The 18,641-nt window shown below is 37.9% G+C and overlaps 1 protein-coding gene across 2 annotated transcripts in view; it reads right to left on the reverse strand.

The window, feature by feature from the left end:
• Positions 1-18,641, reverse strand: part of Nkain2 (sodium/potassium transporting ATPase interacting 2) — an 877,560-nt gene that overhangs the window by 6,709 nt on the left and 852,210 nt on the right. Inside the window, exons 6-7 of one of the 2 annotated variants that reach the window (XR_011369284.1) lie at positions 1,292-1,373; positions 572-660 (exon numbers count right to left, since the gene is read on the reverse strand). Coding sequence is in view for 1 of the 2 variants with exons in the window: in XM_070010131.1 (XP_069866232.1) it covers positions 1,292-1,373 (82 nt within the window). In the remaining variant the exon portion in view is untranslated. The remainder of the gene's footprint in view (positions 1-571; positions 661-1,291; positions 1,374-18,641) is intronic. The other variant, XM_070010131.1, reaches the window with a different exon arrangement.

Below are 18,641 nucleotides of genomic sequence, written 5' to 3' on the forward strand. Positions count from 1 at the left end.
ATATTTCAATAGACCACTGAGGCTAGATGGAAGTAGACATGCAGGCTAGGGCAAGGAGTTTGGATATAGTGTAGCACATAATGGGGAGTCATTGGTAGCTTAGGGGCAGGGAGTAAAATAATCAGAGTAGAGCTGGAGGAAGATGAATTTGGTAGCGGCCCTGTGGAGGATGGGATTCTGGAAATTTTAACAGAAATGGCTGAATCAAGGCAAGGATTGTGGGGATGAGAAAGGAAGGATGTGTAATTCACTGTTTACAGAGGCAATGCTTTGAGTGACACATCATCTTTTCTATGTTATGTTGTTAGCAAATGCTTGCAGGCAACTACAAGGCCACAAAGTAAAAGGCAGGCACATGCACAGACTCTTCCCTTTTTAAAGAGAAGCTTGAAAGGATTGTCTAAAGATTACTTTAAGCTCTTAGGAGGAGACACCCCACCCCCAAACTTTATTGATTATCCTATTTACCAAAGGTATTAAAAGGGAGATGACTTAATGGTAGAGGACAATGACAACAAACACATATCTTCAAAGAGAGAAGTGCACAGTTTAAAATGAATTGGAATCTTACTTTCTATTTTGATCTTCGCTTGCAATTCAGCATATCACTTGATGCTGATATATACAATTTGTTATCAGTTGTTTTCCAGGGGAATTTGCCTAAACACAGATATAAAAATCAGGCTCTGATTGTTTCTCTGCCCTCTGGAGTACTAGAGTTAAGGGGTTTGGTAAGTTTCAGTGTTAATGTGTTCCAGTTTCGTCTTCACTTTCACATTTGAAAAAATGATCAAGTTTTTATTTTTATTTTTAAATACCTCCCAAATCTAGGGTTAACTATGATTTGTTATCTAAAAAGAACTATTTTGAGAAAAACATGGAAGGCTAATAATTATACCAAGACATCTGGGGTACATTTGGACCAGCTTTGGCAAACCAGAAAAACAGGAATTCTATATAATTATATATAACTCCCTATGTTGTTATATCACTTTTCAAATTTATAAAAACTTTTGGGAAATTCAAAGAACTGATAAATAAATTAGGCCTTTTAACCATGCAGGTGATATAATACTCATGTAAGACTAAAAGTAACTTCAGACATTTCTTGGAAGTCCAAATTTAAAGAAAACCATGAAGAAAATATTTCAAGAATTTATAATGCTATAAGTAAAAACATACTGGCATATTACCAAAGGAGAGTTATAAGCCATGTGTCTTGTGCCATGATACAAATACTTGGCCATCTTTTTTGTTTTTCAGTAAAATACCTTTAAAGTAAAGTACTTACATGTACATAGGCTGTAGTTGTAAATGAGATGTCTTTTGAGGCCCTTGATAGCCGTAAGAGTCAAAGCCACCTATAAAATCAACTGAAGAGGGACAGTTTCCTTCATTAGTGAATTTTCAGAAGAGGTACACATTCATAATCAAGGTCCACATAGATTACTAATATAAATCTTTTAATAATCTATTACACTGAAGTGACTGATGATGGAGAAGCAAAGATAGTTTCTTTGAGGTTGCGGCTTCCTCCCTCAACTCTGAGATTCAATTACTGCTTTACGAGATTCTAATCACCCAGGAGAAGAAACTATGTACTTTTCTCAAGTAACAAAGACCTAATTGGAGTCATAAAATTCACTTACACATGGAAGATGCTATCTGCCTTTTTGGTTAATGTGGAGATTTTTGTGTAACACATTGCAAATGTTATGCCATTAAAAATAGTAGTAACTCAGGTGTATGTATCTGTGTGTGGTTGCAATTATATGTTCTTACTGTTAAGGACAAGATCCTTGGTGAATTAAGGACTCAACATGGTGGTCCCTTCCATTCTGTGGTTGGTAATCTGAAACAATCAGAGGTAGACGTGTAAAGTCTTAGCATTCAAATATAATATGCGCCAAGAGATTTAAGCCCAAAAAGCTATAGCAGGAGTTACTGGGGCAGATCCTATTTTCCAAAATGACTGCAACAATATGTCCTATTTCATATGTTCTGACAACGTGACCTTAACACTCTCCTTCAACCCAGCAGTTTGTGTCCTGGTTCTTTCTCGTTCAACAGGGAAAGACCTTTGTAGCAGCTTCGAGTATGGCAGAAATGAGGGCAGGACTAGATCCTGAAAATATTCTTCACTCTCTTTTTACTTTTGAGATTCTCTCTCTTGTAAACACAGCCACCATACCATGAGGAAAACGAAGCTAGCCTATAGGGAGAGACTGGTACCCATTGATAAATGTTGTGATCAGCAGGCTAGCTGAGGCCTCAGCCCCAGAACCATCATCCACATCCACACAGGCTGGAGAAAAGCTGTGTGTCAACCCAGTCTTGGAGCCTTTCCAGTGTAGGTACCTGACATTGGGAAACAGAGACAAGCCATTCCCCCTATGCCTGGTGAAATTATTAACATACAGAGACTCTGAGTATGACCAATGATTGCTTTGATTTAATATGGAATTTTGGGAGCAACAATGACTGAGACCACAGAGGCAAAGAGTGTTGTGGAAACATTTTCATTTCTTCTCCTTTTGTGATTTCTGGTTGGGAGACAGGGATAACAAGACAAAAAGAGCCACAGATTACAGGAAAAAGGTGGGGGAGATAAAGACTGAATAAAGATATTCTAGGATACCTTCTCTAGTTTGCTTTTTGCTCTTTGGTTAATATCTAAAGTTCTACAGATAGTAATGAAGCAGGGTGAGGTAAAGGCTATGATGTTTGTGTGGAGCAAGTATAGAAAGGACTGTCTTCTTTAAAGAAATTTCAGATTTACAGCAAAATTTAACAGAAAATATATATATTTCCCATAGACATCCTGCCCTTCACAACACAGCCTCTCCCACTGTCAATATCCCGCACTACAACAGCACTTATCTACAACAGATTCACCTGTATCGACACTGCATTATGGTTTGCATTAAGGTTCCTCTTGATGGCTTATATTCTATGGGGTTTGACAAATCGGACATGTGTATGTGATTATAGTATCAAAAAATTTTCAGTGTCTTAAAATGTCCTATGTGTTCTTTAATACCCTTCCTTCCCCCAGTCCTGCCAGACCACTGATCTTTTACTAACTCTGTCATTTTACCTTTTACAAAATGTTATTGAGTTTGGAATTATGTGGTATCTAATCCCTTCTGACTGGCTTCTTTCACTGAGTTTTAAGTATTTAAATTCCCTTTATGTGTTTTAATGACATGATCATAGATCTCCTTTTACTGCTGGGATTTTTTAAAAAGAGTTTTGATGCATAATTTCTCTTTTCATGAAAAGTGGAAGAGTATAATAAAAATTCAGACCCTCTGGAGCTGGGCGCTGGTGGCTTACACCTGTAATACTAGCATCTTAAGAGGCTGACATCTAAGGATCCTAGTTTCAAGCCAGTGAGGACAGGAAAGTCCATGAGACTTCAATTAACCACCAGAAACTCCAATTAACCACCAGAAAACCAGAAGTGGATCTATGGCTCAAAGTGGTAGGGCACTAGCCTTGAATGAAAAAAAAAAAAACTCAGGGACAGGGGTGAGGCACTGAGTTCAAGCTCCATGACTGAAAACAAAATAAAATATTCAAACACTGAATTTAGAAGCACCAGAAATCAAATACCATTTTTCTACTTGCCAGCTGTATGATCTTGGGCAAATCATAACCTTAAAACTTGGGATGACAAAGCTATTGTCACAATTTTTTTTTGAGGAATAGATGGAACTTCTTTGGTTCTGAATTGCTTATATTTCTACCCTAACTACTATAGATAGTATCAAATGACTACAGAATAATTAAGTGGCAACATAGAGTTAGTAGTTTGAGAAGTTAATTTCAAGACATCAGTTTAGTACCTGAATTCCCTTTTATATAACTGGGCTCTTCTCAAAAATTGGAATGAATTAAGAACTAATTACCTGAGAAGAATTCATGAGGTCAGAGCTTTCTTGCTCTGAAGTTTCCCTTTTGATAGGGTGGTTACTCCATGGTGTTGGGGAACAGGGTGCTCTAGAGTAGATCAAGGTCAGGACAGAAATAAGCAGTGAGGTTTCCTTTACTAAAATTGAGTTCTAGCTTTATTAGTGTTTATTATTGTTGTTGTTATTGTTTTGAGATAATTCATTAGCTTGTTTCCAGGGTGTTGAGAGGGAGGGAAGAAGAGATGATAATTACGAATCAATGATCTTTGGGCTCTACCATGGGATAACCTGTAGAAGACAAGATATATCTTCAAGTCTAAAGGAATTAGAAGAGAAAAACTGAGAATAATGCTAGAGTTAGGAGCAATGTAGACCTGTTCAAAACACAGGAAAGGCAAGGAGGGAATGAATATGCACTTATGAATATCTGGAGCATGTGGCTTATTGATTGCAGCTTGAGTTGCTCTTCTTGAGTCATGATCTCCTGATATGCTGGGAAGGTTGGTAGAGCTAGCTTACAACTACCTGATTCAGTGGCTATCACTAAAGCTCTGAAGAAAGGAGAACATTGGAGTGGCTCCATGACTCTAGGTAAACCATCTTTTATTTCTTTTATTTGAATGTAGCCAGGATAGGTTTTTACCATTTCACACATGAGGAGACATTGAAATTTAGAACGAGAGTACATTTTCCATAGTGTACTTGAAATATGTGCCTGGGTTCACAGTTTAACAGATTGTGGCTGGTCCATTTCCTAGGGCATTTATTCTCAAAAACCATTTGGATGTCTGCAAATGACTTGAAGGAGGAGATTAGGAATCAACTGGACCCAGTCAAGATTGCCATGGTCAACATAGACAAATTCAGTAACTCTAAATTTTTATGAAGGATTTTCAACCATGTGTGGAATTTTTAGGGTGTCACACAAGTAGGTAGAAATAGATAAAAATACTTTACTTAAAAGATATATTTAGTATCATTTTTTCAATTTTTATGGGTAGTTAAAAGATATAATTAATATCACTTTTTCAATTTTTATGTCATGATATTTATTCAGGCTCTATAAAGGCTGTATTTAAAAGATATACTGAGATATATTCAAATGATATAATTAATATTACTTTTTCAATTTTTATATAATTATATTTATTAAGGTTTCATAAAGGCTACTGCATACTGTAAAACTTTCCTGAGAAATGAAGTTAATGTAATAATCTGACAGATAGTTCATAGCTAACCTCTGCAATCTTCAGTAAAAGAATGTTTTTTAATCTCTTTAATTTCTGAAAACAAAAATAAAATAAAGCTCTGAGAACTGTAAAATCCTTACTAGTTCCTAAGGCCCTTTCAGGTGAGATCATTCATCTTTATGAGATTACTGTCAAGTGAATATAAATAATTATCTTCCATTTACAAATAAATACAGGTTTATTGCTTCAGGCTGTTACCAGCTGAGGATGGGGCTAGAAGTCAAGTATTTTATTTCCTTCCAAAGTATATTGGAAAAGTGATTTCTGCTTTTTATTCATGCCATTCCAGCAAATACCTGGAAGTTTTCCAAAGGTGATTGGGGGGGACTGAATCACATTTTGCATTCAATCTAAAATGTACAGGTCTTTGTTTTCTTCCTATATTATTTACTAAGCAATGTTATTTGGGCTCTTTATTTGAGCCCTCTACTGATAGACACCATTTAAAAATTATTTATTCTCCAGCATCCTTATTTCTCTTTATCTAAGAAAACTTTCTTTCATATTCTCCCCATTTCCAATCAAATATTGTAGAATATCCTGATGCAAACAGAAGCCACCTTGGCTGTATTTGCCAGAAAGAGTTACTAATGAACAGTTTTCTTTTTTTTTTTTGGTAATGTCCTTTAAGAGGTGAAAAGGCCACTATCAGACAAATTTTAATGTGCTTCTATTAGTATTCCAACTAAGCACTGAAGTGGTCTTTTTTTTCCCTGGAAATTGTTGATATGATCACCACTATGTTGTATGATTCTGATTACAGTGAAGGTTTTTCAAAGGGCCAAAGGATGTGTTCTTTAGAGAAACTTGGCACGTGATCGATGAACCAAAGAATGAATTATTAAAAACTGTGAAGTACCGAGTTAGAATTAGGAGAATGAGAAAGGAATGATATCTGTGAGTGCAAGATACATGGACGAAGAGATCGAAATCATAAGCTATATCAAATATTTGAATGTGGAAAAGGAAAGCGTTAAAGTTGGCTCCCAGAAACTTGTTTGCTAAGGTAATGTTGTTTTCATCAGAACCAAAAATAGCATGAGAAGGAAGCTGGTGGTTGGCTCCCTTTTGGAAATGTAGTATTTAAGTTATAAGTGGCACATGCAAGTGCCAAGATCCAGGAAAAAGGCATGTAGCTGTTATTGGTGCAAGGCAGACTGAAGACTTGCTGAATTTTTAGAGATGAATTTCTGTCTACTCTCTCAGCTCTATTAGCCTTCATTGCATCCTATCTGCACCTGACATCTCCTTGTTTATTTGTTGATTGTTTCAACCACTATAGTGTAATGTCTATGAAATTTAATGTTCTATCTTGTTTACTACAGTAGCCTCAGCACACAGAACAATATTTGGCTCCTGGAAGACACTCAATTCATATTTACTGAATATGCTTCAAGTTGCAGAGGAAAATCAGGCAATCCATCAGAAGGTGGAAGGGATTTTTGAAGTTTCCAAGTGAAATTTGACTGTGGGTTTTTAGTCTTTACCCCATAAGTCTCCATAATTAAGAGAAGGTCCAGATCGTTAATTTTTTTTTTTCTGGAGTGAAGTGAGATAACATTTTGTGAATAAGTAGTTTGTTTACTAGTAAGAAGTGGCCCTTGAAACCTCTTTGGCTAAAGCATTAGACGAAAGAGGACATGCTTTAACATTGACATGACTGGAATGGAATACCCACTCATTAATGAATACTGTCAGTTGTTATACATATCGATAATTGGTAAGAAAACATTATCCTCTTTCTGGACAGTTCATAGAACCCTAAACAGAAGCATACAACTGGGCAGAAATCCCTAAGATAACATCGTGTGTCAATCTTTGGTCCTCTGAAGGCAACTCAAGAATAATTTTTTTATGGCTTTAAAATACCTAGTCATATTTTATAGACTTAATTTGATGAATTTGAGCATTTACATGCCCACAAAATCATCACCACAATTGAGATATCAAACATATATGGCCCTCCAAAGAATGAAACTCAAAAGCGTGATTTTCTTCGCAAATGCTACAAGGTTTACTCTTGAACTTATTTTTCCTATCTGCAATAGGGGTATGTTTTTCTGACTGATGGAGGCATAAGGAGAGTGAATTATTTTAAATTAGGAAACTACCATATCAGTTTAATAGCGATGATTTAATAACACTACTTAATAACATTAATAATAGTGGATTTTAGAAATTATCCAGTAAGAGAAAAATGCTTCTTGCATAAATATTCGTCACTACAATATCTTCCCTGTGGCGAGCCTTCTTTTTATTTCAACCTCTAAATCACGAGTACTCAGATCAGCAAACCTAAAACTACCTTTATAAATACACGTTGGCAGTGAGGTATTATAACATAAAATTGTCCCTTGGTTCTTGAAGACAAAGCCACTAGTCAACATACTCTTTTTTGGAGACAGCTGAAAAAAAAAACCCACAAAGGGAAATTTAGCAATGTAGTTCACAGAAAGCAAAGCCTAAATATTTAGAAGAACTCATTAAAAGGCATTATCGAATTTGTGTGGGCCCATGAAAACAGTGTCTCTCCATTATCTCTGCAGGTATGAATTTCAAGGGTACTTACCTCTAGTTACACAAAAGGAATTTAGAACGTAACTAACCATAGGCCAAATTGAAAAGAACAGCCTCCCTCCACTCAAGACTTACTTGGTGGCAGAAATTCAAACTGATTGTGGAACTTGAGGTGTTCAATCTTGACTAAAATCCCAGAGTGGTCTCTGAGCTATTTTTCTTTTTTGCTTTTCTGATTAGGAAAGCACAGTCATTTTTAGGAGCACTTTATCTTATTGCCTGAAAGGTCACTGAAGTGTTATGCTACTAAAGGCTTTAGGCAGGCAAAGCACACACTGAATGAAACAAGGCTTATTAGCTAACTCACTGCACATGCTTCATTTCCTAACCTTCTTTATCAAATATATATATATATATATATATACACACACATATTTTCAGGGTCTTAGTAACCTATTTTTCATGTTTAGCTGTATCAGAAGGAGATCTGTAAATAGGGAACCTGGAGCCAGGCACTGGTGGCTCACATCTATAATCCTAGATACACAGGAGGCTGAGATCTGAAGATTTCAGTTCAAAGTCAGCCTGGGCAGGAAAGTACGTGAGATTCTAATCTCCAATAAACCACCAGAAAATCAGAAGCGGCACTGTGGACTAGCCTTGTGCTGAAGAGCTGAGGGAAAGCGCCTAGGCCCAGAGTTCAAGCCCCATGACTGACAAAACAACAACAGCAAAAACAACAATCAAAAAAAAAATTATTGAACCTGGAAACTTCACATTCTAGAAAATGAAGGTACAAGGCAATAGTGTCATAATAAATAAAGTGTTTAGCTGGGAGATATTTGAATAAGCATCTTAAGCTTTTGACTCTGAAAACTGAAGTGAAAGTTCTACCTGATGCTCCTATTTTTCTTGTCTGTTTCTGCAAGTTCTCAGGAAGGCAATACCATCGGTGAGATTTAAAGAAATCTAAGATACTTTCTGCTGAGAATAGGATTTAGCTATCATATTGTCTTCTCAGAAAATAGTTGATATACCACAGAGAAACTGTGGGGAAAAGATCAGGGACTTTGGAGAGAGAAAATCTGGAGCAGGTTGGGTCTTTGTTCCTAGCACTAGTATCTCTGTGTAGGTAATATTTACACTTAGTTTTCACTTCTTTCTTTGTAAAAGAAGAAAAATATAACAATTTTGACTTAATAAAAGTGAGAGAATCAGGTATTTTATTTCTGTAATGCTTAGGAATTTGTATATAAAATATTCTATAGATGTATATTTGGGGAGAGGGTCCCTTTTTTTTTTTTAGAAAAAAAGGTTTATAAAGAAGAATCATTTGAATTGTAAACTACCTATTTGGGATTTTACTGCTGGAATTAAAACTTTCAAGCCAGCACAGTAGATGAAAAGAAGGTTCAGAGAAGAGAACTCTGTACCAGAGTTTTCTAGAATTTCATATGGTAGGTCCTAAGGGTAGAAATCATCAGCAGAAAGCTGAGAACAGAGGTAGGTTTATGGAGATGCTTGTAACACCTATTTCCTTAGTTAACAGCAGTCTGATAAGTATTATGTGATATAATGTAGACAAGAGGAAGATATATTATGTTAAAAACTCAACTTTGTGGAACTGAATTTCCATAGTTTAGATATTTTTGGAAATCTCCCTATACATTATCAGAAGAGGCTGAAAGAAGCTTGTGCCATTTTTTTTTTGGTGTAGTCTGTATAGGTTTGATGTGTATGGAGGCAAAAGAAACTAATGAAGCCAATACGATTTGAGACTGTGAGAGTTGGTCATGCTGGATTCAGCAGAAGGTCAAAGCAAATGGATGGATTGATCACTGGCTTTACAGAAGTGTCTACCTGTTCTTCTCAGATTTCCCCAGGGCTTCAAGGAGACAAGAGTAATCATTTCCAGTCTAGACAGTGATTGAGGTTTAGTGGTGGTGATGGGGGAGTTGAATTTATGTTGATAATCTTGATATTCTCAGATTTGAGTACTTGACTTAAGGAGCCTGAACAGACTTGATGTTCCAAGGCCCTATGGAGAGTGGACCACACTATTGACAGGAGAGAGAAGGCATTGCTGAGCAGGACTCAGCATCCATTTGAACCTGGCAAGCACATCTTTGCAGCTGGTTTCGTGACTTTCCCTAACAACCTATAGCCACCCAGGATTAGAAATGGACGAAGTGAATCTGAGCCTCATCAGGTGTGGATGCTGAAATCAGAACATGGGAAAAGAGCAAGGGAGAATGAAATACGCTGGTGAAAATACTGATGCCGGGCAACTCCTGGAGGCAGGTGATGGGTAGCAGGATGTAAAAGCGTGAGGAAAATCTGCTTCCGATTCAGGGAAGCTCCCAAATAATGGCCAGGAAATCTTTGTTTAGGAAAGAGGCAGGAGAAAGAAAAGATAAAAGAGAGTGGGCTGAGAATGTGGTTTAGTGGTAGAGTGCTTGCCTTGCATGCATGAAGTCCTGGGATCCATTTCTCAGTACCACATAAACAGAAAAAGCCGGAAGTGGTGCTGTGGCTCCAGGGTTAGAGGGCTAGGTTTGAGCAAAAGAAACTAAGGCGCAGTGCCCAGGCCAACAGTTCAAGCCCTAAGACTGGCAAAAAAAGAAGGGTAAGAGTTCACAGGCAGAGAATTTCTGAGGGAATGATGGATACAAGCTTTCTTCCACCATAGTGAAAGCGATCTAAACACAACATCTAGGATGAAGAGGATGAAGGAGGGACAGGTGAAGTGAAGGGTATCCAGTGAAGGAATGCAAGTGTCAGAAGATTAGGTATCTACTTATCTTTCTATAAATGTAGAGAAGCATGTAGAAAATGATAAACTAAGCCAACTTCACTTTCAGTGTACCTGAGCTCACTATGTGCCGTGCTATTGAATAGATTGGAGTCACTAGACTATTTTGTTCACCCTGTTAGAATTGCTTTCATGCCTTTCAGAAAAAAAAATTGGAAGGAGCAGTTATCATAAGCTATAGGTAAGCTAGTTATATGAGTTTTGGCATGTCTTGTCAGCTGGCATTCAGGATATATTTAGAATGCATAGCCTATTTAAATGCAGCAGTTTTAATTAGGATTGTGGACACATTACATTAATGTATACATATTTAGAGAAAAATGTGCAGGCAATAACCTACCATTGAAGAAATATTTGTCACTTTGTAATTTTTTGCCAACATAATCTTTATATAATTTTGCAGCCACCATGAAGGAAAAAAAAATTCACAAAACTACTGGGTCTAAATTATTCAACTTACTAGGTAGCAGTTTTGGGAAACAGAATGTCCAATGCTTACTGTCTAACATTTTGGAGCAGAATGAAACTAGACTTACTATTTTGAGAAGTATTTAGAGTTAATCTGTACCTTTGGCCAATATGGATATGAAAAGTAGCCTAAAGTAGCTCTTTAAAAAGGCCTTTTTTTTTTTTTAACTAAATTCAGTGAATCTTTCTTTTTTTTTTTTTTTTTTTTTGGGTCCGGTCGTGGGGTCTGAACTCTGGGCCTGGGCACTGTCCCTCAGCTCTTCAGCTCAAGGCTAGCGCTCTACCACTTGAGCCACAGCACCTCTTCCGGCTTTTTTCTTTTTGCTTATGTGGTGCTGAGGAATCGAACCCAGGGCCTTGAGCATGCAAGGCAAGCGCTCTACCACTGAGCCACCTTCCCAGCCCTCTGTGAATCTTTTTGAAATATCCTGTTCTTGTCTTCTAAACTACATGAGATTGACGTGGAGTGCATTTCTACAGCAGCTCTGCTTTCCTTGTCTGAACTCCCATCGCTGATATTCTTCATCCTGGGAATTGTATAATGGACTGTAGGTGCTGTGAAAGCAAGGATGATCACTGTTTGTTTCCATGCTTCATCCACAGTACCTGGCACAGATTGACGACTCAATAATTACTTGTTGAAAGCATCTATCTCAAGAATCAGGGTGAAGTGATAAGGAAAGAAGCATATGGAGACCCAGTTCTTAGTCCCACTTCTGACTTTAATGATCAATTGACATGAGTAAGACAACACCAGTGTCCCTTTCTTTGACTTGAAAATCAGGGGACTCAATAAGGCAATTGTTAATATTTTTCATGTCTCTCTGCTTTTGCTCAATTTCATACATCTGGAATTGTTTATATATCAATGATGGCAACAAAAATATTCAAGACCAGCAAATCTACAAAGTGATCAAGAATAATAAGCATGAAGGAGTTATACCCACTTGGCTGATACTGTTGTGCATTTACTAAATACATTTCCAGGGATGCGAACTGCAGAATAGAATTTATACAGTTGGTCCTGCACAGCCACAAATTCCACATCCCCAAATACAAACAGCCACAGATTAAAAATACTAGGGAAAAGAGATGATGTCTATACTGAACATTTCTTCTTCTTCCTCCTCCCTAAACAATATAGAATAGCAGCTATTTCCATAACATTTGCACTATGTTGGGTATTATAAGTAACCTGATGTAAAACACACTTGAGGTCGAATGTAGGTTATATGCAAATACTATGCCATTTTACTGGAAGAGGTTTCAGCATCCACATATTTTGGTATCTACAGATGGGGTGTGAGTAGAGGAGGCATCCTGGAACCACTCTTCTGGAAACAGAAATGGACCGCATATGGCATTTGGGACCTGCGGCCTAGACAGTCCTCAATGGGAAAACAGTGAGATAGAAAGTGGGGCCTGGGAGCGGACAGTGGGATTGATAGCTTTGGAGCCCATACAAGAGCTGTCCCATTTCAATTGAATTGAGTGATGATGAGGTACAGATGCATTCCTGTGCGCTTCCCATTGCAGCCCCACTCTTGGGAATTCCTCAAACATCAGCTTCATTAGTTACAGAAGCAGCAATCCATATCCAATTTTCCTTTTGTGTCAAGATTGTTCATGTATAAACAAGGATCCTTTGTTGGGAACATTTGTGATTAATTCTATAAACAAACAAACATATGCAAATTTAACACTGCCTGTCCCAGCCAACCCCACTGGCTGTTGGCTTGGTCACCTATTCTACATAAAAATGAACTGAAATTCCTACTCAGACCTAACCTAATTTTCAAGCGATAATAGGCATACATTCCCAGAAGCTCTGTGTGCCTCTTGATAGTAACATCCTAATTTCCCTTCCTGGTAAATGTTTTAAGTAAGATTTTCACACCAAAGGAAATTAACCTTTAAATTAATTGTAATTATAAAATGCCATCACTGATTTTTGTCTTCAGTCTAATTACTTTCTATTATTTAAACAAACTGCACCTCCTGTGAGTTTTAAGTTTGTTTCTCTTTCACTCCTTGCCACACAATACCAGCCAATCATGGCTTTCTTCTGGACTCTGCTAGAACAGTCTCATTTAAAAGTCACAGGGGGTGGTTTGAGTATTGGCATAACACTCAGATCCTGTGTGGAAGGCTAACTCTCTTCAGATGTTTTGATTTTTCAGACCTGGCAGCCATCCTTATAGATTCAATGTTTTCAGTCCTCCTGCTGTTAAGAAAGAGAGGTCTAAGCTCAGCCTTCTGTTTCTTGAAGATGACACTTCCAAAACTAAAGCACAGCTGTTCACCAGCCAACATCATTTATCCAAAGACTGACTTTGAATGTCATCTGCTCAGCATGTCTCTGACCTGGAGGTCTTTGAGGGAGAGAGAAGTTCAGTTTCTTGTGCCAGCTCTTTGTCTTGCTGTCATTTATTCTTTGGAGCCGGGACTGAGCGATCTCAGCAACTTTATTTTATAAGCGTGTACATTAACAGAATGGAGCTAAAAGACAAGTCTTGTTTTTCTTCAACTTGGCTGCATTCTACCTTGTGTTATTCTCTATGTGAGTATAGGGAGAGCTGATGAGTTAACAAGCACGAGGCAACTACTTATGGATGACTGAAAACTGTGCACCAGGAAGACAGTGAATGATCAAAATGGAAGGTTTTCCTTTCAGTCATTTTCTGAAAATGTCACCACATATTCCCTATTCATTCACAGGCTTTTGACTGAAGCCGATTCAAACAACTTCCACACTCTTCATCTACCCTTGCTGCATAGAATACCACCTGTATGTATAAAAGTCCTCCACCACTGTTCTAAATATGGTCAACTCTACAGTGATTCTACAGAAGAGAAGTCCTTATCACTGTGAATTGACAGATTACAAATCAGTTTATTTATCCTCAGATTTCTGACTTGTGTGTGTTTGTGTGAAAAGCAACATAGTAGAAGGGCGATAACAGGAGAAAAGGGAGAAAACAATTTTTATTTTTGAAGAAACAGTCTTAACTTTTTTTTTTTCTGGTTGTGGGGCTTGAACTCTGGGCGTGGGCGCTGTCCCTGTGCTCTTCAGCTCAAAGTAAGCACTCTATCTCTTGAGCCACAGCACCACTTCTGGTTTTCTAGTGGTTTATTGGAGATAAGAGTCTCTGGGACTTTCCTGCCCAGGCTGGCTTTGAACTACGATCCTTAGATCTCAGCCTCCTGAGTAGCTAGGATTACAGGCATGAGCCACCAGCGCCCGGCAGTCTTAACTTTTAATTTGAATATCCTAATTTAGGAATAGAACTTACAGGTTTTCTCATAGGTCATAGCAATTGAGGAAAATACAATTGTTGGCTGGAAACAAAAACCAAAAACAACACCTGTGTTGGCTAATTTTGGAGGTAATATAATTTTGGAGCGTTGTTGTCACTAATAGGAACTTGCATGTGATTGACAAGAGGCACATGCATATACAAGTCTGTGTCTCAGGAATTAATCATGTATCCTGCCTTATTTTCATATATGTGTATGAAATATATATTCTGATACATCAGCACATCTTTATTCTTATCTTTTCTTCTGTAAGTTAAAAAAGGCAAAAGTACTTAGCTCTAATTGGTTATTCATTTACTTAAAATAAACTGAGGTTGAAGGAGATGTCACACTTTCTTATTAATTTCCATACAGGTAAAAATGTTTATGGGGAGAGGGTTGATATTTTCCTTAGTTCTCAACAGACTTGAGCATTTTCCTGCATGTGGAGATATACGGGATGCTGAGGATAAGGAAGGGAACAACAGGTGTGAATGCTGATGGTATTCTGGGAGGATCATTTGTGGATTGCACAAATGAATTCCATGACTTTGAATATGTTATTTACATCTTGGGGTCTATAAAATTAAGGTGTTGAAGTAGAGGAGGGGATGGTAGTTTTCTATTATAGTTCAAAAAATCAGATTCAAAAGAACTCTTAGAAAGAAGAGCAAAAGGAAAGGATGTCCAGGGCTTCTGTGTTTGGGTGGGGGATGGGAGAGAAAGAAGTGAGATCTCCTTTCAGTTTGTCCTCACTAGAGTTCTGTAGAGCACAACGGCAGATCAACCACATGCAGACTTGCAGACTCTCTAGTTGAGGCTTTTTTTTTTGTCAGTCGTGGGGCTTGAACTCTGGGTCTGGGTGCTGTCCCTCAGCTCTTTAGCTCAAGGCTAGCGCTCTACCACTTGAGTCACAGTGCCACTTCCGGTTTTCTGGTGGTTTTTTGGAGATAAGAGTTTCATGGCCTTTCCTGCCTGGGCTGGCTTTGAACCACGATCCTCAGATCTCAGCTTCCTGAGTAGCTAGGATTACAGGCGTGAGCCACTGGTGCCTGGCTTCTAGTTTAGGCTTTAATGACACCTGATCCCGTTCAGAGGTGAGGAAAGTTTTTGTCTGATAGGAAATTAGCAGATGGAGACAAGATGCTCTTCCCAAGTCACTTTCACATCTCTAAAACAATTATAAATGGATTACAAAACATTAATATAATAGTGGCCTATTAGGCTTTCATTTGATTGCTTGATTATAATACTCAAAAAATGAAAAGAAAAAATATATAACTCCTGTACCTGTGTCAGTGAGGCACCCAAGAGGCATGGTATGTTTTTTGAACTGGTCATTGCCATCTCTGAGGCTGTGTTTTGAGTGATTTGTAAATAACAAAGTAAGCTCAGGTTACCAAACTGAATGTATAATAGGCCAAATAACCAGACAAGAAGAATGATAGATTACAGATGGAGAGAAAAAACAAAAGAAGGAAGGGCAAAAGAAGGAAGAATTCAAGGACGGAAAAAAGGGAAAAAGGAAAGAATGAAAACCAGGAGACTAATACCCAAATGGTAATCATATCATTTGCTTTTCTTTTCTTTTCCTTTTCTATCTATGTGTAATTCCAATACATTTTTCAGGAAACTTATAATCCTCTGTATGCAGAAAAAAGCCATATTTTTTTTTAAGGAAAAGTGCACATCCTTGCTCCCATGAATGACCTTTCCATAAGTGATAACTTGTGAATTGCATTCAAACTTGATATGTCTGACTAACCAAAGGACTAATCAGACATGCAGAAGGCAGTTAAATAAACAGCAGTAGATGGCAGCAGGCTTTAGAAGAAACAAATCAACAAAAGTAACAGAAAATTACTCTCAGAGAAGGGAATAATTTTCTGTGGTTTTCTTTTGAAATGAAAGATTCTGTGAAATGACTGTGACTTTGATTCCTAGACCACTTGGTTTCATAGCATGCAGGAGGGGTTTAAATTTATTTGTACTTAGTTGGGTCTAACATCTACAATTCAGTTTTCAATCTTGCCTTCAAATAAATAAATAAATAAATCCCTGAGGACACTATTTTTAAATTGTATTCCACATATTTTTTGCAAATATCTTAATCTCTATTAGAAAAGATAATGATGATAGTAATTTTTCAGTGTATCTATATATGTGGGGTTTGCTTTAGGACTTTCTTTTGTATACCAAAAACCCATGAATGTTCAAGGACCCTAAATAAAATGCCTAGTATTTGTAAAAAGCCTAAAGCATCCTCCTGTATACTTGAAGTTATCTCTAGACTATACCTAATACAAATAATAGTACTCTTTTATTTAGGGAATATTGATAAGAACACAAAAAAATCTGGACCTATTAGTACAAATGCAAATTTTTCCCTGAATATTTTTGACCTGTATTTGATTCCATAAGTAGGAATGGGTAATTGTATTTAGAAAACAATGGATCCCTTTAGAAGAGGATGAATATGTAGGTTTAGCTTAACTATTAAGGAAAATTTTTTATAAAAATATAATAAAAATGGAGAAATCATAAAAGGATACATACTTTTCCCATCACGAACCTGTGACATTTTCCGTGGACGCATGGATTTCTTTCAGTCAATAACAACACCAAAGCTGAGAGATACATTCTTAGTTTTATCCCTGAAGTGGACAGCCCCCTGCTATGCTGGGGTACTGAGGGCCAAATGAAGGAGAGAAGCTACATATATGATAAAAGGTACATCGTCGCAGGAAATCTGAACATTTTATTTCTTTTACACAATAGTGTAAGAGAGAACAAGTAGAAAGAAATAGAAAAGACTTGGGGCCATAAGGAACACTCAGCATGGCCAGTGACAGATGAGACAGTGAAGATCTCTGCCACAAAGACAGCACAGCACGGATGCCTGATCTCCTGCAGGAAGTATTTTCTTCGGAGACAAATTGCTGGACTCATAGATAAAACTTTGTTGCAATAGTTGCTCTGATCAAGGAGGGTGCAAGACGAAGGCATGCCATCCTTGTTTTTCTTTTCTTTTTATTTCTCATGAGGAACTCCTCATCTAAAAGTAGATCATGCCACCGTTGAAGTGCTGGCTGGGTTCCCCCGCCTTGGGGCCATAAGCAAGCAGCCAAGCCTAGCAGCATGAAGGCCCCAAAGCCCTTATCTCAGGCATAGATGGGTCAGTTTCAAACTGAAGCTAGCTCGACTCTATACCTCATAGTCATTTTTAAATGTTCAAAAACTACCTAGTACATTTTATGTGTGTGTGTGTGTGTGTGTGTGTGCATGTGCGTGGGTGTGAAGATATGATTTATTATGGACTGAACTGTGTACCCCACAACTAAAAGTCTTTAACTGAGGGCTTGGTGCCCTGTGTGACTGTATTTGGAGACAGAGTCTTCCAGAAGCAAATTAAGCTTAAGTGAGATCAGAAGCTAGGCCTCCCATCCCAAAGATCTTGAGTCATTAGTACAGGAAGAGACACAGTAAACCATGTAAGGGAATAGGGAGAAGGTGCTGCCTACAAGCAAAAAAAAAAAAAAAAAAAAAAAAAAAAAAAAAAAAAAAAAGAGGGCTCAGGGTACACTAAACCAGCTAACACCTTGCCCTGGAACTTGCAACATCCAGAACTGTGAAGACCCATGTTTCTAGTGTTTCTGTTTTTGTAGCCTCTCACACTGTGGAGTATTATTATTTAACCCCTACACAGGGCAAAGAATAGGGGAAGCAGTATCCATGTCTTTTTCTGCGGCAGGGAGCTGGGTGCCATAGGCTGGTAGGCACAGCAGATGGCAGCCGTGTTCTGTGAACTCCCAGTCAGGCAACTTGCCAAGGCTGCAGTGCTGGCTTAAATAACTAAAGGGTCAGAGAGCTCATTTTCCATTGGAGGAAAAACATTGCATGAAGGTGTCTATTGTGGTGTGAATGTTTGTGTCCTCATCAATTTCATATGCCAAAACCCAATTACCAATGTAACAGCATTTGGAGAATGGTTTATAGGGAGTGGGGACTCAGGAGCAGGACAAGTGCCTTCAAACAATAGTATCAGCCTTCCCTCTTCCACTCTTGGCCCACACGGCAGAAAGGGTAGATTTGTGAACCAAGAAACAAATCCTCACCAGACCCCAATTCTGCAGACACCTTCCTCTTGAACTTCTGTGAGCAATATGTGTTGCTGTTTTGTTTTGTCTAATCCAGTCTACTTATGGTATTTTGTTATAGTAGCTCATGGATGAATACAGCGCCTACATAAATGTTACTTAAACTGAGCTGTAGACAAGCAAATGAGATAATGTTTTAAATGAGAACTAAGGAGAACAAAGTTTCAGTCATTCCTGTGTGTTATTTGCTGCTGTTTCATGGAGCCCGAACTTGAGTCTTTGCTCT

This window comes from Dipodomys merriami, unplaced genomic scaffold (genome assembly GCF_024711535.1).
Source record: "Dipodomys merriami isolate MVZ:Mamm:240054 unplaced genomic scaffold, mDipMer1.0.p SCAF_8, whole genome shotgun sequence".
Taxonomy (NCBI): Eukaryota; Metazoa; Chordata; class Mammalia; order Rodentia; family Heteromyidae; genus Dipodomys; species Dipodomys merriami.